The sequence below is a fragment of the Monodelphis domestica genome, chromosome 2 (genome assembly GCF_027887165.1).
Source record: "Monodelphis domestica isolate mMonDom1 chromosome 2, mMonDom1.pri, whole genome shotgun sequence".
In the NCBI taxonomy this organism is placed as follows: domain Eukaryota; kingdom Metazoa; phylum Chordata; class Mammalia; order Didelphimorphia; family Didelphidae; genus Monodelphis; species Monodelphis domestica.
Genome location: NC_077228.1, coordinates 501,378,531 through 501,399,827, shown reverse-complemented (window position 1 = coordinate 501,399,827; position 21,297 = coordinate 501,378,531). Strand labels below are relative to the sequence as shown.

Sequence of the window (21,297 nt, the reverse complement as noted above, 5' to 3'; positions counted from 1 at the left end):
AGTCCCTTAACCCCTATTGCCTAGCCCTTACTACTTTTCTGCCTTGGAACCAATACACAGTATTAATTCTAAGACAGAAGGTAAGGGTTTAAAAATTTTTTTTAATTTGCCATCAGACTCTATCAATGTATACAACTCAATCTAATAGGTTTTATGATATTATCAGTTTATAAAAAGCATTTATAAAATACAAACCCAGAAGTGTTTCCCTTTAACCAACACAGGATTTTGTCATTTCAAATGATAAATACCAATGATATATTTTCTGGCTTTTGTTTCTAATTTTATGCTCTTGTATTTACACTATTTGAAATCTGCTTTGACGATGTGACTATTAGCATTACTTCAGTGGATCCCCTATTGAAATCAGTCATAAATCCATTAGTAAGGGTTATTATCTTCATTTTTAAAAATATATACATATATCAAGGAAATTAATGAAAATAAAGTTTAAAGTAAGGAAGTCTACTTGTACCAGATCTCAAATTTTGTTACAAAAACGTAATCACCCAAATATTCTGTTTTTTGTCATTGAGCAGTTGAGTAGTCTCCAACTCTTCATGACCCCATAGATCACAGCACACTAGGCCCTTCTACATCCACTCTCTCTTGAAGTTTGTCTAAGTTCATGTTTGCTGTTTCTGTGACATCTTATCCATCTTATTTCTAGTGTCTCCTTTTCCTTTTGCCTTCAGTATTTCCCAACATCAAAGTCCTTTCCAATGAGTCCTATCTTCTTATTATGTGGCCAAAACAGTTAAGCTTCCAATATATTTGACTTTCCAATCAATAGCCTGAGTTAATTTCATTAAGTATTAACTTACTGTCCAAGGACCCTCGAAAGTCTTTACTAGCACCACAATTCAAAAGCATTAATTCTGTAACACTCGGATTTCCTTATACTCTAGCTCTCATGTCCACAAATTGCTACTGGGAAAACTATAGCTTTGACTATATGGACCTTGTCAGCACAGTGATGTCTCTGCTTTTTAGAATGCTTTCCAGATTTATCATAGCTTTCCTTCCAAGGAGCAAGCATCTTTTAATTCCATGGCTGCCATCACAGTCTACAGTGATCTTTCAGCCCAAGAATATAAAATGGCACTACTTCCATTTCTTCTCCCTCCATTTCCCAGGAAGTGATGGAGCCAGTTTTAAAGATCCTTTTTTGGACTTTTTTCCTGTTAAGCTTCAAACCAGCTTTTACACTGGTCTCTTTCACTCTTTTCAAAAGGTTTCTTAATCCTTCTTCACTTTCTGCCTTCAGAAGAGTACGATCTACATATCTCAAATTGTTGATGTTGTTCCTTGCAACCTTAATGCTGACTTTTGATTCACCTAGCCTAGCATTTTACATGACATACTCCACATAGAAGTTAAATAAATAAGTTGACAATATCCAACCTTGTCATACTCCTCCAATTTTAAACCAATTAGTCATTTTATGTCTGGCTCTAACTGCTGTTTCTTGGAATGCATACAAATTCCTCGGGAGACAAATAAAATAATCTGGTACTCCCATCTCTTTGAGAACTTGCCACATGTTGTTGTAGTTCACAAAGTCAAACGTCTTAGTACAATGGTGCCTTAATACATGAGCACCTTAAGTCTCAAACAATTTGAGATACAAGCAGTCATGATCAGGATTTTTTGCTTTAAGTCATTACAGGATATTTGAATCATGAGCTTCCTCCATCCTCCACTAGATAGTCTGCCCAGTATTCATCTTCACAAGTTACAGAAGGCTGCCTCATTTAGTTCAGTGTTTATCCGGTCATGCAAGCATCTATATTGAATTGCTTTTGCTTTCTTTATTTTTGTCTTCATTATCAATTTTGGGGGGCAAATTTCTTAACTTTTAACATGGGTCCTGACAATGGAGGAATTGAAGGAGTTATAGCAGCAGCATCATACAAAAGTTTTGCATTAAATTAGTGGAGAGGAACCTGAGATGGATGAGGTAATCAATACAAATGAGATTTTAAAAGATGTTGAGGATTTGGGGAAAAATTAAAGTTTATTGAAAAGACACACCCCCAAAAAGTTGCAACAGGTTGTGCATTGGAGCTGTATGATGACACTCGTTTCATACATTATTAAAATGTTCTGAAAAGGAGGAAGAAATAAACCTCCATGGAGAGATTTTTGTTGAAATGGCCTCTAAGTGAAATCAAGGAAAGTGCGGCAAAACAGCCAAAGTCCAATGAAGAAAATGATGATAATTAAGTAAAGGGAAAAAATAGCAATGAAGTTTAGCAATAAAGTCACATATCCTAGTAATGTGTGAAGTCAATTCTGCATTTAACTGTGGCATTACATGTGTAGAGAGCAAGTTATGTTAAGCAATAGCATATGAAATGAAAACCTCCTCTGCCAATATCTTTGCCTGACCTTGAAGGTAAATAACATTTCGTAAGCAAGTTTATTTCTTCACTACTTTGCTACTTTGCTACTTCTTATTATCTATAAATATATTTATTTGTTATTTATAAAGTACATGTTCATATTTAAAAGAATATAAAACAAAAAATTGTGTGATTTGGGGAGGCCAGAATGGATTAATTGCATTTTGATTAATTTAAGTGTGGAAATTCGATTTGACACACGAGTAAAATGAGTTATGAGCTTGGCCATGGGACGAATTAACCTGGTTTGTCAAGGTATTACTGTATAGTCAATAAAGAAGAAGTAATTATTTTTCTGGATCTTCCTTGCTTTCTCCATAATGTAGTGAATGCTTCCTGTTTGGTCTCTTACTTCCTCTGAGGGGTTGATCAATAGAACAGATTAGGTATACAACATAGAGAAGTAAACGAGTATATATAAGAATCAAGTGTTCGGTAAACCTGAAAATCCCACCTAGTTGAAAAAGAACTCACTATACAGATTTTTTTTTTAATCCTCTGGGGAAAACTGAAAAGCAGCCTGGCAGAAAATAGTTATAAACCAACATCTCACACCTCTCACCCCAAAACAAGCAAACAAACAAATGAGCTCATAATTTAGATAAAAACATCATTATCAAATGAGAGAATCATGGAAGAAATCAGCCATCATCAAATTCATGGAGAGGGGAAGTATTCATGACCAAACAAGAGATAGAAAGTTTCAAAAGAAGTAAAATACATACTTTTGATTAAAAACATTTTTAAATTTTTTGTACCAATGCACTGTAAATTTTAAAAGGAGGTAAATGGGGGAAGGGGAGTCTTGGCAGGAAGTTTTTCTAAGAAATATAAGAAAAATATTCAAATTTATAAGAAAAGCTAACCCTCAATCAATCTAAGGATATGAATAGTTTTCAGAGAAATTAATTCAAGCTGTCAATAACCAGATAAAAGAATCATTAATAATTAGAGAAATTCAAATCAAAAGAACTCTTAGGTGACACTTCACACTATATAGAAATAGCAAAAAGTTGGAAATTTGAAAATTCTGGAAAGGCTATGGATAATAAAGGAAGGGAGGTGCATTCATGTACTGTTGATAGAACAGTGAATTGGTCCACTCATTTACAAAACCAATTCAGAATTTTTTCAAAAGCTATTAAATCATCCATACCTGTTGATCTCACCAATATTATTATTAGATCTAGACTCCAAAGAAATAAAACAAAAAGGGAAAGGCTATATGTACAAAATTACTTATAGCACCTCTATTTTATGGTTTCATAGTATTTGAAACTGAGGGAATATCTCATCATGTCATGGTATATAAATGAAATGGAATCCTGTTGGATTATAAAAAATGATGGAAATGTTTTCAAGCAGCATAGTATGATATAGCAACTTTCTGTACTATATTTCTTCCATATCTATTTCCTTTACTTTCTTTCAATCAAGGCTGTTTTTTTTTAACTGGTCACAGGACTTCTTCCCCTATCTCACAAAAGGAAGAACCATTCTAAGAACCTCCTACTATTTCCTCCTCCTATTAGTCATAGTGACACAATAGCTCACGATTTTAAAATTAGAGTATAGATTTGACATTTTTTTATTTCTACACTATAATTTTTCTTCATCCCATTTCACCAGGATGAAAAAAGAATTCATCATTCAGTCTTTGCTGAACAATTTCCTTTTACTCTTTGAGATTCCTTTTTTGGGTGGCTTTCCATTTGAAATCAAGAATCCCTATCCCATGGGAGGAGGCAGGAGGGAAGAGGTCCAACTGAAATAATTTCAAATATAACTTGCATGTGCAAGTTACTTTCTTCTTAATAGAACATAAATCATAAAACAAGTATTTCTCCTGAATGTAAGTTAGAAACCCAACCATTACTGGCAATCAGGAAGCAAGGAAGGGAGGGATGGAGGAAGAGAGGGAGACATCGAGGGAGGGAGGGAGAATTGAGTCGTTTTCTCTTTTAAAACTCAATCTGAGAGGTGGAAGGGAAGCTTGAAACCACCATGAGTATCCTCTCCAACCAATCTTAAAATAATGCCATAAAATGAATATAGGAGTGAAAGAACCAACAAGAAAATGGACTAATGCAATGTTTATGAAGAGAATAACTTGAAAGGTAGGCAGAGAACATCTGTGGCACTGGGGTGAAAGGTGGGGACAGCCATCAGGAGGCTACAGCAAGGAGTAAGGAACAAGCCAACAAGCCCCCTGTGCCACCCCACATCTACTATTCCAATTTCTGAAACTGGGCCCAAACCATCATCGAGATCCTGAGACCCCTGCCTGGACCAATAGTTATCCAACTCAAGGCACACCCCTTAAATTTCCAAACAAACCTGGAGTGAGGTCCAGAATTACAGTCCAGGGCAGTCTCTGTTGTGCAGCCTGATATGTATGGGCCCAGAAAGAGTTGAAGAGTCCCACCTCTGGCTTGTAGGGAGGACCTAGATCCCAATGTGGGGCAATCAGTAGACCCAGAGCTGCCCCCTACCCTAATCCCTGGAAGTGCTCAAAAAGGATTTTAAAAATTAAGAGAGGAAGAAGAAAAATGAGGAAGCAAAATGAAAGCAATGCAAAAAGAAAAGGGTCAAATGAAAAAGAAGGCTCAAAAGCTGATGGTAGAAAATCATCTTCTTAAAAATTGGAATTTAGCACCTAGAAGCTAAAGACTTCATGAGACATCAAGAAACAATAAAACAAAATAAAAAGAATGAAAAAATAGAAGAAAATGTGAAATTTCTTATTGAAAAAAAAACTGACCCAGAAAATAGATCCAGGAGAGACAATTTAATAATTATTGAACTACTTAAAAACTCTGATAAAAAAGAAAACCAAAAAATCATAATACAAGAAATTATAAAAGAAAACTACCCCAATGTTCTTTTTTTAAAAACCCTTACCTTCCATCTTGGAATCAATACTGTGTATTGGTTCCAAGGCAGAAGAGTGGTAAGGACTTGGCAATGGGGGTCAAGTGACTTACCCAGGGTCACACAGCTAGGGAGTGTCTGAAGTCACATTTTGGCTCTCAATCTACTGAGCCACCCAGCTTCCCTCCTGCCCAGATGTTCTTGAACAAGAGAGTAAAATAGAAATTGAAAGAATCCACAGATCACCTCCAGAAATAAATCTCCAAATTACCCTACACACCCCTGGAATATAATACCTAAATCCAAGAGCTTTCAAGCCAAGGAGAAAAGATTCCAAAGGGCCAAAAAGAAACAACTCAAATACCATGGAGCTATAATCAGGATCACACAGGATTTAGTGACTTCTACATTAAAGGATTGGAAGGCATGGAATATGATATTCAGAAAGGCAAAAGATGTAGGTTTATAATCCAGTCACCTATCCAATAAGACTGAGGGTATTCTTTTAGGGTGTGGGGGAGGAAACAGTCATACAATAAAAACAGTGTGAAGGAAGAAGGCCTAAGAGTAACACATCTCAAACTATACGAGAGAGTAGAAATTATCAAAACAATCTGGCACTGGCTAAGGGATAGAATCGTAGAACAATGGAATAGATTAGATACACAATGTAAAGATGGGTAAATTACCTTAGAAAACCTATTATTTAATCAACCCAAAGATCCCAGCTTTTGGAATAAGAACTTACTCTTTAACAAAAAATGCTGGGAAAATTGGAAAACAGTATGGCAGAAGCTAGGTTTAGACCAATATCTTACATTCTATACCTAGATGAGGTCAAAATGGATGTATGATTTAGAATACCATAACTAAATTAAGGGAACACAGAAGAGTTTACCTGACATATCTTTGGAGAAGGGAAGAATTTATGACCAAATGAGATAGAGAGTATATAATATTATTATTATATAGAGATAGAGAGATATAAAATTAGTAATTTTGATTATATTAAATTAAAAAGCTTTTGTAGAAGCAAAATTAATCTAACCAATATTAGAAGGGAAAAAAACAAACAAACTGGGGAAATTTTTATAACAAATATCTCTAATAAAGGTCTAATTTCTCAAATTTTAAAGAACTAAGTCAAATTTATAAGAATAAAAGCCATTCCCCAATTGACAAATGGTCAAAAGATATGAAAAAGCAATTTTCAGAAGAAGAATCAAAGCCATCAATAATCATATGAAAAAATGTTCTAAATCACTCTTGATTAGATAAATGGAAATTAAAACACTGCTGAGGTAGCACCTCACACCTATTAGATTGGCCAATATGTCAGTCAAGGTAAATGTTGGAGGGGATATGGCAAAATTGGGACTCCAATACATTGCTGGTGGAGTTGTGAGCTCATCCAATTGATTTGGAGGGCAATTTGGAATTTTGCCCAAAGGACTATAAAACTGAATATACCTTTTGATCCAATAATACTGAGTCTGTAACCCAAAGAGATAATTGAAAAAGGGGAAAGGACCTTCTCATACAAAGATATTTATGGCTGCCCTTTTTGTGGTAGCAAAAAAATTGGAGATTGAGGGCATGTCTATCAATTGGCTAAACAAATTGTGGTACATGTTGGTAATGGAATACTATTGTGTTTTAAGAAATGATAAGCAAGATGATTTCAGAAAAAAACTGGAAATTTCTATGGAAACTGATGGAGAACAAAATAAGTGGAACTGGAAGCACTTTGCACACAATAACAGGAATATTGGCTGATGATTATCTGTGAAAAACTTGGGTACTCTCAGCAATGCAATGATCTGGGACAATACTGAAAGACTTATGATGAGAAATGCTATCCACTTCCAGAGAAAAATCTGCTGGAGTTATCTTTCACATCAGTGTATCTTTGTTTTTATTTTGGGGTTTTGGTTATTTATGACTTTGTTCTTAAAACAAGGACTAATATGGAAGTGTGTTTTGCATGAAAATAAAAATAAATAAATCTGGAGAGGAATTGGAGTGGGATGGAATTGGAAAGAAAAGCTTCCAGCATTCTGGTTAATATATTAGGAACTAGAAGAGAACTTGGAGATTATCTAGCCAAACAATCTTATGTTATGAATGAGTAAACTAGAGTCCAAATCAGGGAAATGGCTTATTTAAGGTGACATTGGAAAGATGTAGCAAAGCTAAAATTTGAAACCTGGTATTATAAATCCAAATTCATTACTCTTCCCACTACACTTCCAATGACTATACTGTATTAGGGTGAGTACTTCCAGAGTTGCAAAGATACCATATCTCTGTGATTCCAATTTTTTTCACATATAGGTCCCCCAGAATTCCATTCTTCGTTTGTTGTATTTTGCAGGTTAGCAATGACTTAAACTATGAGTCCCTATCAATATGTTTTCTTTTATCAGAAAACCAGGTGACATGTTAATTCAAAACTGCAACATGAAGTAAATGAAAAAGAAAGATGCTTTATTAACTACCATCTCTAGCTTTCAGTTTTATCCTTACTACTAACCTCAGATTTCCAAGTTTTTGCTAGACATATTGACCTGAATGCCCCATAATCATCTCAAAAATCAACATGCGTAAAACAAAATTCAGTATTTCTCTCTCTATCCACCTCTTCTTCTATCTTTCCTATTCTTGTTAAGGATATCCTGACTCAGAGTATAGAAACTCTATTGAGCAAGTAATCATCAATGACTCCTCATGATTAAATGTTGGGGACCCGGTCAAGAACTGATTTTGTGCATTTTGTCAGACATTTAAGGGGAACCCATAGATTTTTTCAAAATTCTATCATTTCCCTAGAACTAAAAACCTGCGAAATTTTTTAAAATTAAATTTCTTTATTTTCTTTTGCCTGATGGGAATCCTGTGGTGAAATAAATTGCTACATTTTATTGGACATTAAAGTTATGCTAATTGACTAATTTTATGCCACAGATACAGGAAGATGCATTTACACGATATCCTGAATTTATACTAATGAGCACGATATAATCGTCCTGCTCTGCAATTACATGGTTTGCTTATTGTGTGCTTAAGTGTTATTAGTTATTTTATTATTGCTATTGGATATTGAAACTTTTCTGTGTTGTGGTAAGGCATTAGAATTAAGATCTCTTCATATTTGATTTGAGCCTGATTACATTAGAGAAAAAGCAATCAAGCAGGAGTCCTTAAATTATTGTGTGTACATAAGTTCCTTTGGAAGCCTGGTAAAGTCTATGGCTTCCTTCACTAGATAATGTTCTTAAAGGTATAGGATTGCAAAGAAAATCAATCATAGCAAGATATATCTATCAATATTTTTTCTAAGTTTGCAGATTCTAGGCTAAGAACTTCTACTAAAAAATAATAAGTAGTTAGGATGTTACAAAATACTTATTAAACATTCATAGGGAGCTTACTAAGCCCAGCTGGCAGTCTGCAAATTCAACATTTCTGAGCCACAGTCTAGCATCCCTTCTTTGCTTGCCAACTTACTCTCCACTTTTAAGTGGCAACTTTTCCCTCATCATTGAGTTGTACAGCCTTGTTCTGTAGTCCTGCCATTTATAGAAATAAATGACTATTCCCTATTGAATAAAAAGAGATAGAAATAAAATTTCTATAAATGGAAGGAATAAGTCATCCTTTGCAACTAGGGAAGTCGTTTAAGCCACAGAAAGGACCTACCACAGAGACTTTGCAGATGCTCAGGTTTGGGTCATTGGTTGTCAATACTTCCTGGTGGTTTGATGTTTTAATTAATTTCACACTTTCATTCAATGGATCAGGCACAAACTGCCAAGGTTAGCATGAAAATTCCCCCAAATCCATATGCTCATCCATATTTAAACATAATTGAATAAATGACTGACTTAATGATCCCAGATGGGGAAGCTTTTATAAGTTATGGTGTGAAAGTTCCTTTAAGTCCTATCACCCCTGAGTTGGACACCTAAGTCCTCTTGATTCAGCCTAAAAACTCCACTTTGAACAAATGCAAAGATTTTGTGAGCAAATTTCCCTCGTCTCCTAGTAGCTACACAAATCAATTCTAGTTCAAGATAGTGTTATAGGCAAAAAGAGGCAAGTAGGGCTGAGAGTGCATCAGTCTTTGTGCTATGTCCAGAAGTATGCTGGTAAATGCTTAACAACCAGCTTCCAGAAACACAGTACACACTTCAAAATTAATCTGCAGGAGCAGCTGGGTGGCTTCAGGAGATAGAGAGGAAGCAGGAGGTCCTGGTTCAAATGTGGCTGCAGAAACTTCTCGGCTGTTTGTCCCTGGGAAAGTCACTTAACTCCAATTGCCTAGCCTTTACTCCTCTTCTGGCTTGGAACCAATTCTTAGAATTGATTCTAAATCAGAAGCTGAGTTTTTTTTTTTCAAGTTTAATCTGCATTTTCTCCATCATTTAGTTAAATCTAGACAATTAACAATAAAGCTAAAAAGCAAAAAGCCAAAAAACTAAATCACATCCTAATCTATAGCTTTTGCTTTCCAGAAGTAAGTGCTTATCTGGACCACTGAATAATCCAGAAGCCAGTAAGAGTTGACTCGAGCACGCTTTTGCCTCATTTCCAACAGATATACAAATCATTCTTTCTACAATAATCATTGGGACAAGGAGAAGTCATGCAAAGTTAAGAACTTGGTGGTCTGATGCCTGGTCTAGCCTGGTTTAGTTTCACTTTCCTCTTTTCTTGGGGTTTTGAGAGGATTGATCTGTACCAGCTGCTGCTGGAGGAATCTTTCATTTCTATAAGATCCCAGCACTCTCCAGCAAGGATTGCACAAGCAGTTCTTGTGCATGGTGTTCCTGTAGATCTGGGACTTTCCCAGCTTCCTCTGTCTATTCTAAGAAATAAAAACAACATACCAAGATGTCTGGTCAGAGAAAGTTTTCTTCTTTAAATTCTTTTGTTTTAAGGATGCTCTTAAAAAAAATCAAATAGAGAGTAAGACTCAGATAACACAGAGGCATTTTAATTACTGGTCCTTACAGAAAAGCCTTCACTTTTCATATTTTGTCAGCTTTCAATGACTTGCAATGATAGAGAACAGAGATTAGTTCTAGAATAGATACTAATTTTACAGGGAATATTCACCACAGATAAGTAAGCATTTAAAAAGTAAATTTTCCAGGAGAATGAAAGCTCTTTGAGTGTATAAGTTGACCTGCAGTTAGAAATACCTGAGTTTCAAACTGACCTTGGACACTTATTAGCTGTGTGACCCTGGGCAAGTCACTTCTTTTCTATCTGCATTAATTTCCCCATTTGTAAAACAGGGGAAAATCTTACCTATCTCCCAGGGTGATTATAAGGAACAAGGAAGACAGTATTTGTGAAACACTTTATTAAGCTTAAAGCATTATATAAATGATAACTATTATCATCTTTGTGTCTTCTGTTCCTAATTCAATTCCTTCTACATAGAAGATTTTTAATAGGACTTTGCTTAGTTGGGTTGATCTAGATATACAGATAATTGAGACTTGCCTGTGATATCAAGGCTCCACAAGCAGCATTTTATTATGCTTCAAACTCTCCGTTACTGACTATTTTTGTCCTTTGTCATATTTACCAGTTTTGGAGCTATGAAGAAAACTTATAATTGCTTTCATGTGTCCATCTGCGTCTCTCTTTTTTAGTAGTAATTTGTAGCTATCTTTAGCATAGTTGTTGATGCCTCATATTTCTTCTTTTTAAAGTTTCTTGTTAATTCCTCTTTAATTATTGATTGGGAAATTGTCTGCAGTATTATATATTTGTATAAATTCCTTCTCTATGCTTGATAGAAGAATTGAATCAGATACTTGATGCAAAGATTTATTTTTCATGCTGATCAACAGTTTTTTTTTTAATCTAGTTTCATTCACTTTGTGCTATTATATAATTAAATTTGTCATTTTGGTCTTTAGTGATCTGTCTGTTCTCTGATTTTGAATTTTTCTTCTGGCTATAGTTATAAAAGATATTTCTTTCTTCTCTTTTTATGGCCTGATCTTATTTATATAGATGGCATATCTATTTGGAACTTACTGACATATAAGGCATAAGACATAAGATCTACACCTAATTGCTGCCAAATATTTTTTTCTATTTTCTCAGCAATTGTTATTGAATAGGGAGCTTTCCCCACCATAGTTCCTTATCTGTGCCCTGCTTATCTATTATTCTACTGGTATACTTTTTTTTTTAAACAAGTCCCAAATAATTTGGATTGGGTTATGATAATACTACCTCCTCTTTTGTTCCTCCATTTTTCTATGAGATTCTTGACTTTTTGCTTTTTCCAGATGATTTTATCTTATAACAATCCTTTGGTAGTTTAACTGGTATAAATTAATTATAATAATTAAATTAATAATAATACTAATAATAACAATAACTAGCATTTATCTAGCCCTTCAAGATTTACAAAACATTTTACAAATATGCATTTTATTCTCACAACTCTGGAAACTGGGTGTTATTATTTCCATTCTACAGATAAGGAAGCTGAAGTAGTTAAAGGTTGTGATTAGCCCCAGGTCATAACGCTGGTATCTGAGGCCAGATTTGATCTCAGATCTTCCTGACTCCAGGTTCAGCATTCTATCCACTGAAATACCTCACTGTTTAGAAATAAATTAAGCTAATTTGACTAGTTCAATTTTAATGTTAAGAGAATCAGTTTGGATCAGTATATAAAGAGCTGGCTTCAAAATCAGGAAGACTTACATTCATGTCTCATCTCTGGCATATTCTTAGTTTAAATTTATGTATATATATATATATAACCGTATCTGATGATTTTCATCACTAATATTAAGTGAGGCATAGACCAGAGAGGGCATATTCAATAAAAGTGTTCTCCACTGTCAAGGAGAAGATCTAATGAGTCCATGCCAAAAAAAAAAAGATGCTTAATTATTTCCTTTCTTTGAGAGAGATTGACAGTGAGTCAGACAGAGACACAGAAAAACATACACAGAGAACCAATCCCTAATAGATAAGTAGTAAAAAAAATAACAACAAAAAGTCCTTAAAGGAGGAATTGCCAACTGTTAACAACTATATGGAAGTGTTCCCTCAAGAGAGATCCAATGAAAAGATGGGAAGAATCAATGTTGGAGGTGTTGGTGGGCATATATGCATATTAGTAGTGCATTGTTGAAGAAGTTAAGAATTAATACATCTATTCTGGAAAACAGTTTGGAATCATACAAATAAAATGACTAGATGTCCATGTTCTTTGTCCCAGAGATTCTAGTGCTTAGTATAAAAATGAAAGCCATTGACAAATATAGTCAAATATAACATATACCAAAATATTTACAGTAGTTCCTTATATGGTAGTAAAGAACTGGAAGCAAAATAGATTTCAATGACTGGGAAAAAATGAAAAAAAATATTCAGACATTCATATAATGGAATGTTACTGGACTATAAGAAAAACAAATTCAATAAATTCAGAGAAGAAGATCTACATGAACTGATAGAGAGGGATAAGTAGAATTTAAGGGAGAATATATATACATATATATATATAAACACATATATATAAACATATACATACACACACACACACACACACACACACACACATATATATATATATATATATATATATATATATATATATATATATATATATAATGACTACCATATGACTACTACAATGTAAAGGAAATAAACCAAGCACAAAACAATTGAAAAAATGAATATCACAAACTTATAAAGAAAAAAATTGGCCCCAGAGAAGAAATATGAGACTATACCTTCATCAACTCCTTAAGAGTGGGAGAGGGTCCACAGATGTAGAACATTATATATTTTGTCATTTTTTAAAAGAAATTGATTGGGTTTTGGTGGTTACCATTCTCTTCTTCCTCTTTTTCTTTTTCTTTCTTTTTTTTTAAACCCTTACCTTCCGTCTTGGAGTCAATACTGTGTATTGGCTCCAAGGCAGAAGAGTGGTAAGGGCTAGGCAATGGGGGTCAAGTGACTTGCCCAGGGTCACACAGCTAGGAAGTGTCTGAGGCCAGATTTGAACCTAGGACCTCCCATCTCTAGGCCTGGCTCTCAATCCACTGAGCTACCCAGCTGCCCCCCCTCTTTTTCTTAAAAAAAAATTCTTCACCATAAAGGATGGCTCTCTCAGGGGAGAGTAGAGAGCTGGAGAGATAAGATAAAATTTAGTTGATGTGAGAACAAAATATGTCATAAAATATTATTTTAAAATCATTTATCTTCCCCAAAGGAGCTCCAATTTCTCCCTTTCAGTCCTAAGGAAACATCAAATTTCAGAAGGAACTCCTTAAAATCATGGGTGTATTTCAAATTCTGCAAACTCTGTAACACGTGAAGCTACATGAGAAAAATGATCTTGTTTTCCTTCCATTAATATAACTTCCCAGCAGACAATTCTACCTCTATATCACATGGTAACCATCAACTACTGCCACATATCTCACAGAAAGTTACCTAGAAAGCAAGCAAGCATTGTTCTAGGGACTCCAAGAGAAAGCAAATTATAACGAGGTGGTGATCCTTTCCAAAAGAGTGGGAGTTGAGAATATACCCCACCCCCAATGCATGTGAAATAAAGGGCACTTCTATGGGTAATCAGTCAGTATTCAATGATGTTGTTACTGCTGCTGAGGATGATAACGATGATATTTTTTAAACCATCAAATGAGAGCCAAGAGCAACCTCTACCCATTATAAATGGCTTATAATCTGCTTTTATTAGGGTACAACTGCACCCAGAAATAGATATTCTTTTCTATGAAATTCACAAACTGTAAGGCCATAGAAAGTCAAAGTTTCAAAGGACTTTAAGATTCCTCTTGTCCTAGTGCAAATATCAATGATATGGAAATTAAAAAAAAAGACTCCTCTTGTACAAAACACCTTCCATTTTCTGGGTTCTTTATATTTAATAAATAACACTGCCTCCTAAGGCTAAGTGCTGTAAGAAAGTGGAATGAGGGGGCAGCTGGGTGGCTCAATGGACAAATACCCAGGTCTAGAAATGGGAGGGTCTGGGTTCAAATCTGGCATCAGATATTTCCTAGCTGTTTGACCCTGGGCAAGTTCACTTGATCCCAATTGTCTAGCTCTTACTACTCTTCTACCTTAGAACCAATACATAGTATTGATTCCAAGATGGAAGGTATGGATTTTTAAAAATGGGATAAGAATAGGAGATGAAGAACAGTCCAATTGGATTATCATGTTAGTGTGAGGTAACATGGCTTTATGGAAATGGTGTTGGATTTGGAGTCAGATGACTTTGGTTGAAATCCCACTTCTGACATAAACTTCCCAAATAACATTTTACTCTTTGATTCTTAGTTTATAGTTCCATAAAACTGGGGGCAGGGTGTGAAGGATATTTGATGAGTTCTAAAGTCTCAGAATCTGTAATCTATTATCCTATAATATAAATATAATATAATAAATATACATTACACCCAGACAGAGGAGGCCAATGAAGGTCAGCAGTCATTTATATTTGAGAGGAGAGTAGCAGCAGTTAGATGGCACAATGAATAAAGTCCCGGGCTTAGAATCAGAAAGACTCATTGCTTGCATCATACACTAACTATGTGACCCTGGACAAGTCACTTAAGCCTGTTTTCCTCAGTTTCCTCATCTATAAAAAGAGCTAGAAAAGAAAATGGCAAATTATTCCAGTATCTTCACTAAGCAAACCTGAAATAGGGTCACCAAAAATTGGGCAAGACTGAAATAATTAAACAATAGCATGAATTTACATATTATTCAGTAGGGAATGGGGAGTCAACTGTTTTGAAGTAAAGGAATGACATAGAGACAAAACTTGGGCAACAGTGGAAAAAATCAGTTAAAGGGAGAAGGATACTGATGGGAAGGGGAGTAGAATCATCAAGGTGAAAAGGAGATGGAGGTATAAAACAAGGATGTTGCATCAGGAGCTAAAAAGGGTAGGCAAAAAACATGGCTGTGGTAAAATTGATAGGACTAATGAGGGTGAGGGAAGAGTAAAACAGAACTTTAAAGTTATAAGCATAGTGACCCGAAAGATTGTTGTTGCTATCAATAGAAGGTTAGAAGGAGAGAGTTTAGGAAAGAGGACTGGAATTGAATTTAGTCTGTGATAGTCTGTGTTTGAAGTTCCAGGAGAACATCTAGTTGGGTAAGGCCAAGAGATCATTGGAAAAATGGTCTTGGAGTTCTGAAGGGAAACTGTGGGCTTGATATAAACCTTTAAGAATCATCTACAGAGAGATAAAAATTGAAACCATAGGACTGGATGAGATCACTAAGAGAGAGCCCATAGAACAAGGATTCTTAGTCTTTTTTGTGTGTCCTGGATCCCTTTTAAAGACTAGTGAAACCTGTGGACCCTTTCTCAGAAGGATGTTTTTAAGTTTGATTGCAGTACTCAAGGAATTCTGTAATAAGAAAATGAGACTTAGAATAGACTTTCAAGGCTTTTGGGATTTTAACAGGTCAAGAGAAGGAAAGGATGCCAGGAAGAGAGATCAGCTTGAATAAAAGTGTGGAGGTATGAAAAAAGCATGTAGCCGATTGAGAATAGCAAAGAAAACATATTCAAGATATTGTTAGTGTGGCTGACCCAAAGCATGTCATTATAGAATCTCCTCTGTATCATCCCACCTATTTCATGGAGATAGCCAGTTAGAGAGAGAAAGTGACACCTATTTTTTCTATACACTATATCTTAGTTGCCATTAACCTGGCAAGCATAAAGGACTTGTGATTATTTTAACAGAGGCCAATGAAAGTCTCCTTTTTTCCCTTCACCCAGAGGCTTCCAACTTCTGCTTCAAAACTGAGTAGGAGAAAGATCCTCAAATCTAAACAAATCCCTTTCTGACCTTGGTTTCCCTACTTCCTTCTTGTTCTGAGGAAGATGTTCAATTTCAGAAAAGGCTGGACCTTTAAGAATAGCATTTCCTGAAGTCATCTTGGGCAGGGCTCTTTCCACCCATGTACTTATCATTGTAGCATCAACTTGGAAACCATGCATAACTCAAAACCACAGCTTCCCTCCCTCACTTCCTGGCAAAGTCCCCAGATCCATGATGTATGTTCAACAGATTTAGGAGTTTCTTCATCATTTTTTCCCCAATGATGACCCACTCTCATCCCCACAGAGCCCTCTCTGTCTCCCTTTAAAAGGGAGGAAAACAGAGCCTGAAAATCAGTAAGGCAGAGAGAACCTCAAAAGCTCCTGTATCTCATCCAAAAGCCTGCTTCCTTCCCAGCAGTGCCATGAAGATGTCTGGAGCTCTTCTGTCTGTGGTCCTCTTCACTGCTTATTTCATCTGTCAGATTTATGCAATGCCAGGTAAGTGTCCTTGGTATCCTTCCTTCCTTCCTTTGCAGATTCCCATGGAATACATGCCCTCATCTCATTTGCATTAAATATCAGAAGGGATCATAGACTTCACAGAATCTTTTTATTTAACAGGGACCCAGAAAATTATTTAAGGAAACAGCCAGTTAAAGACAGAGTTTGAAGTAGACCCCAAGTCTCCTTTCTCCATTCCAAAGTTCTTTCTAAAACATCATACCATCTTAAACTGAACATGACTACCATCCCATCATTCCCTACAGTGATAGGTGTCTCTCTCAAAGACAAAGCCACTGATGTTCAGAGAAGGAACTTAGAGAGCTAAGCTCTAGGACCTTTGGAAAATGCTGCATGGAAGTCCAGAATTTGAGCTCGACCCTGAATGAATTTGACTTTTTATTAGTTCCAGAATAGTTGTTGGGTTGTTGATTTTTTTTTATCTCAACATTGGATACCTATTTATCTGCAGGGGAAAGAGAAAGGAGCAAGCATTCATGAAGCACCTACTAGATGTCAGCCACTGTGATAAGAGCTTTGTAAATATTATTAAACTTTATTCTCACAACAACCTAGGGAGTAGGAAGTGCATTGTCCTCATTTTGCAATTGAGGAAACTGAGGCAGCCAGAGATCAATTAAGACTGGATTTTAACTGAGCTATTCCTGACTCCCAGGCCAGGGTCCTATCTTCTGCGAAACCTGGCTCTTTTAGACATTAAGGGTCATATCACAACATCCAAAATTCTGAATCTCCAAATTTCAATTCACCTTGCACCTCCTAATTGCATTTCAGAAACTTGCCAGGTAGGAATGAGATATTACCATGAAGCTTCCCCATTTCATAGCTAGAGCAACAGAGAAAGCCTTTACTAGGTCATGAATCATGTCCTTTCTTCACTGTACTGAAGCATCCTCAGCCTTGACTTAGGACTTGCCAGTGTCCTGGGCAGTGAAAGGGCAATGCAGGGGAGCAGATTGTGAATGAAAGGTGTTTTTTTCCCCTGTAGCTTCTCTTCTCTTGGATTCCTTTCCTGAAGAACTCACATTTAAGGGGGGGAAATAAAGCATCCTAAACATTTTTCACTGGGATATTTTTCAGAGGGGAGGGAGAGAGGCAACAAATGCATATTCAGAACCCACTATATTCCAGACACTGTGCTAAATACTTCACAAATATTGTCTCATTTGATTCAGATGGAGTTGCTATTCCCAAAACTTGCTGCTTTGAATTTACCAATAAGAAGATACCCTTGAAATTACTGGCCTACTATCAGAGGACCAGCAACATGTGCTCCAAAGAAGCAGTAATGTAAGTTAATCCAAAATGACAGCACCCTAATCACAGTGCTTCACTTACTAAACAGAAAAAGGGTTAAAGGGATAGGAGCGACTTTTGGCAAAAATCAGTTAGGCTTTGGCACTTGGGGAAATGAAAATAGAGCTGATTTAGGATTTGTGTGGACTACTTAAGAACCAGTATGGGGACTTATCCAGGTAACTGATTCTACTAAAAAAAATAAAAAGGCATTTGGAAAATACCAAATCTACTGATATTAGCAAATCCAAGGCAAGAACAGGAGATTAGAATGGTGGAACAAAAGAACTGGAATAAGGAGCAACTAGTGTCTCAATGGATAGAGAGCCAAGCCTGTATTTGGAAGGACCTGAGTTCAAATCTGTCCCCAGATACTTCTTGTGGATGTGTGACCCTGGGCAAGTCAATTAACTCCAATTGCCTAGTTAACCTCCAAGGGCCTTTCCTCATCTGAGTTTTCTGGCTTTAGGTCCATGACTTCCCCTAGAAGTCAAAATCCCATTTTGTCTTTGAGTCATTTTGAGCAAAGCATTTCTACACTCTGGGCTTCATTTTGCTCGTCTAAAAAAATGAGGAATGAAAATCACTGAAGTCTCTTTCCACTCTAATATTCTAAAATTATATTATTCCATATAAGGAATTCTAACAGACACATCTTTTGGATTTATTGACTACAAATCCAGAAAGCCAAAGAAAAACAAAAAGGTCCACAGCTAGATTGAGATGACATGCAAATGGGCAATGGAAACTGGTAGGAAAAAAGGGACAGACCCAAAGCAATGAAGTGAATCGGGCTCCTCTGATCTCCCAACCATCCACCCTAGCTTGATGTGCCAATATCTCAGTTACTACCTATCATTCTATTTTAACCATTTATTCTTTACTTGTAGGAATACTTCTATAGAATATTCCCAAGAACCAGGAAAGGTCTAACAGAAGTAGGCATGAGCTTCTCTTGAGAGCATCTCCTATTGGGCCTTCCCCTCTCATTCCAGTTTAGGGAGGGAGAAAAGGTTTAGGGTAGGATGATTCAACTACCTTGGTTAAATTTACAAAGACATTCAACAAAGGTTCTCATAAAGGCTTTTTTCTCCACAGCTTGGTAACCAAAAGTGGCTATAACCTTTGTGCTAACCCAAAGGTTCATTGGGTCAATGAAGTAATGAAACACCTAGACAAGATGAAAGCCAAGACCATGAAGTCCACAAAGGCTCCAACCACTTCCTCTTACTCCAGTGTGACCTCCACCATGACACCCACTGTGACACCCACAGTGATCTCCACCATGACACCCACCATGACCTACAATGTGACCTCCACCATGACACCCACTGTGGCCTCCAATGTGACCTCCACCATGACACCCACTGTGACCTCCAATGTGACCTCCACCATGACACCCACCATGACCTCCAATGTGACCTCCACCATGACACCCACTGTGACCTCCAATGTGACCTCCACCATGACACCCACTGTGACCTCCAATGTGACCTCCACCATGACACCCACCATGACCTCCAATGTGACCTCCACCATGACACCCACTGTGACCTCCAATGTGACCTCCACCATGACACCCACTGTGACCTCCAATGTGACCTCCACCATGACACCCACCATGACCTCCAATGTGACCTCCACAATGACACCCACTGTGACCTCCAATGTAACCTCAACACCAAAGTGGGAGTGAAGAATAATTTATTTCCCTCTAGCCTTCCATTGCTGCTCTCAGAGACATTTATTGTTATTTAAAACTACTTAATCCTATTTAAATTATTATTGTTTGACTTAACGTGTCACAAATATGTGCATTTTTTAAACCAACCCATAGATAAGTAACTTATTCTCTTATTCTTCTTATTTCAAAATGAGGACAATTCCTCTCTTCCTTAACTTTTAGAAGAATGTTAAGAGAAAAGATACTACACTATGATGATTGAATTGTCATAAAAAATATAGTTTTCTTTGTAAAATCTGGCGACTGCATTTCTTATGTGTATACAGGGAGAACAAAACACCCAGTTTGGGAGGATGCCAAGGTGAAGGGTTGGAAGAGAGAATAGGTACTAGAGGGAAAAGGAAGGACCATTAAAGGCATTTAGGTTTGATTGAAGCTGTCTCCATTTCAGAGCAACCCAACTCTGACAAAGATAAGAAAACCATATTACCAAATGGTTTCATTACACATACATATTAAGAAATCCTTCCTTAAATAGAATCAGGAGAACATTGTACACAGAGAATGATACCTGGTGGCACAATTGAATATAACAGACTTTTCTACTAGCAGAAATTCAATAATCCAGGACAATCCTGAGAAACTTATAAGAAAGAACACTATCCACATTCAGAGAAAGAACTGTGGAAATGGAAATGCATTAGAAAAATATATGATTGGTCACATAGTGGTCACATAGGGATGTGATTAGGGTTTTTATGTTTAAGAATCACTCTACTATAAATATAAATAACATGGAAATAGGTTTTGAACAATGATATATGCATAACCCAGTGGAACTGCTTGTTAGCTTTGGGAGGGGGGAGGAGAATACAGGGGGGGGGGGAGAAATCATGAATCATGTAACCATGGGAAAATATTCTAAATTTTTAAAAAAGGAAAAATATCTGAAAGCCACAAAGTGAAATGATAGACAATTGGCCATAGAATTTTGTTATGCTTTCATATCTTGCACCCTGCTTACTGAAACAGAAGGAAGTTTTTCATCAGTTATCTGACTTAACTTAACTACTCTGGGAAATGTTCATGCCTGAGTTACCTTAACATCGATCTTAAATTCAGTCCATATTCACTATGTTAGAGTAAATGAGGTATTTGTTTTAGAATTTACTCCTCCAAAGCTAAGGGGAATGAGATAGATCAAGTAATCAACAATAAGCAAACATTTGTTATGCTCCTATGGTATACAGGGCACTAGGTCCACATACTAAAGTGTGATATCACTATTCTCAAAGATTTACATTCTGTTACATAAATAAATAAATAAATATGTATATATATATATGTGTGTGTATATATATATATATACATATATATATATATATATATATGTAATGAACTAATGCAATGGAAGTCAGGAAAAGGCTGCCATTGTCCCTTAAATTTACTCCTTCCTTCCAGTTTTTGGTCCTAATTGGGTAATTCTCTCCATTTTAACACACATACACACACAGATACACACACACACACACACACACACACAGGAGATTTTTATAGAGGTAGAAATGAATTAAATGCTAAACAACTCATTGCTGCCAATGATATTTTGCTCAAGGACTGTGGCACATAGAAATTGAGAATCCTCAAACTATATGTTGCTT

General features: G+C 36.2%; 1 protein-coding gene across 1 annotated transcript; it reads left to right on the top strand.

Moving 5' to 3' along the window:
• Positions 1–16,476: 16,476 nt before the first annotated feature.
• LOC103093665 (C-C motif chemokine 2-like) lies at positions 16,477–19,931 on the top strand. The gene is made up of 3 exons (XM_007485539.3): positions 16,477–16,632; positions 17,832–17,946; positions 19,051–19,931. The coding sequence occupies exons 1-3, from the start codon at positions 16,557–16,559 to the stop codon at positions 19,646–19,648; spliced, it is 789 nt and encodes a 262-aa protein (XP_007485601.2). The 5' UTR covers positions 16,477–16,556; the 3' UTR covers positions 19,649–19,931.
• The last annotated feature ends 1,366 nt before the right edge of the window (positions 19,932–21,297 follow it).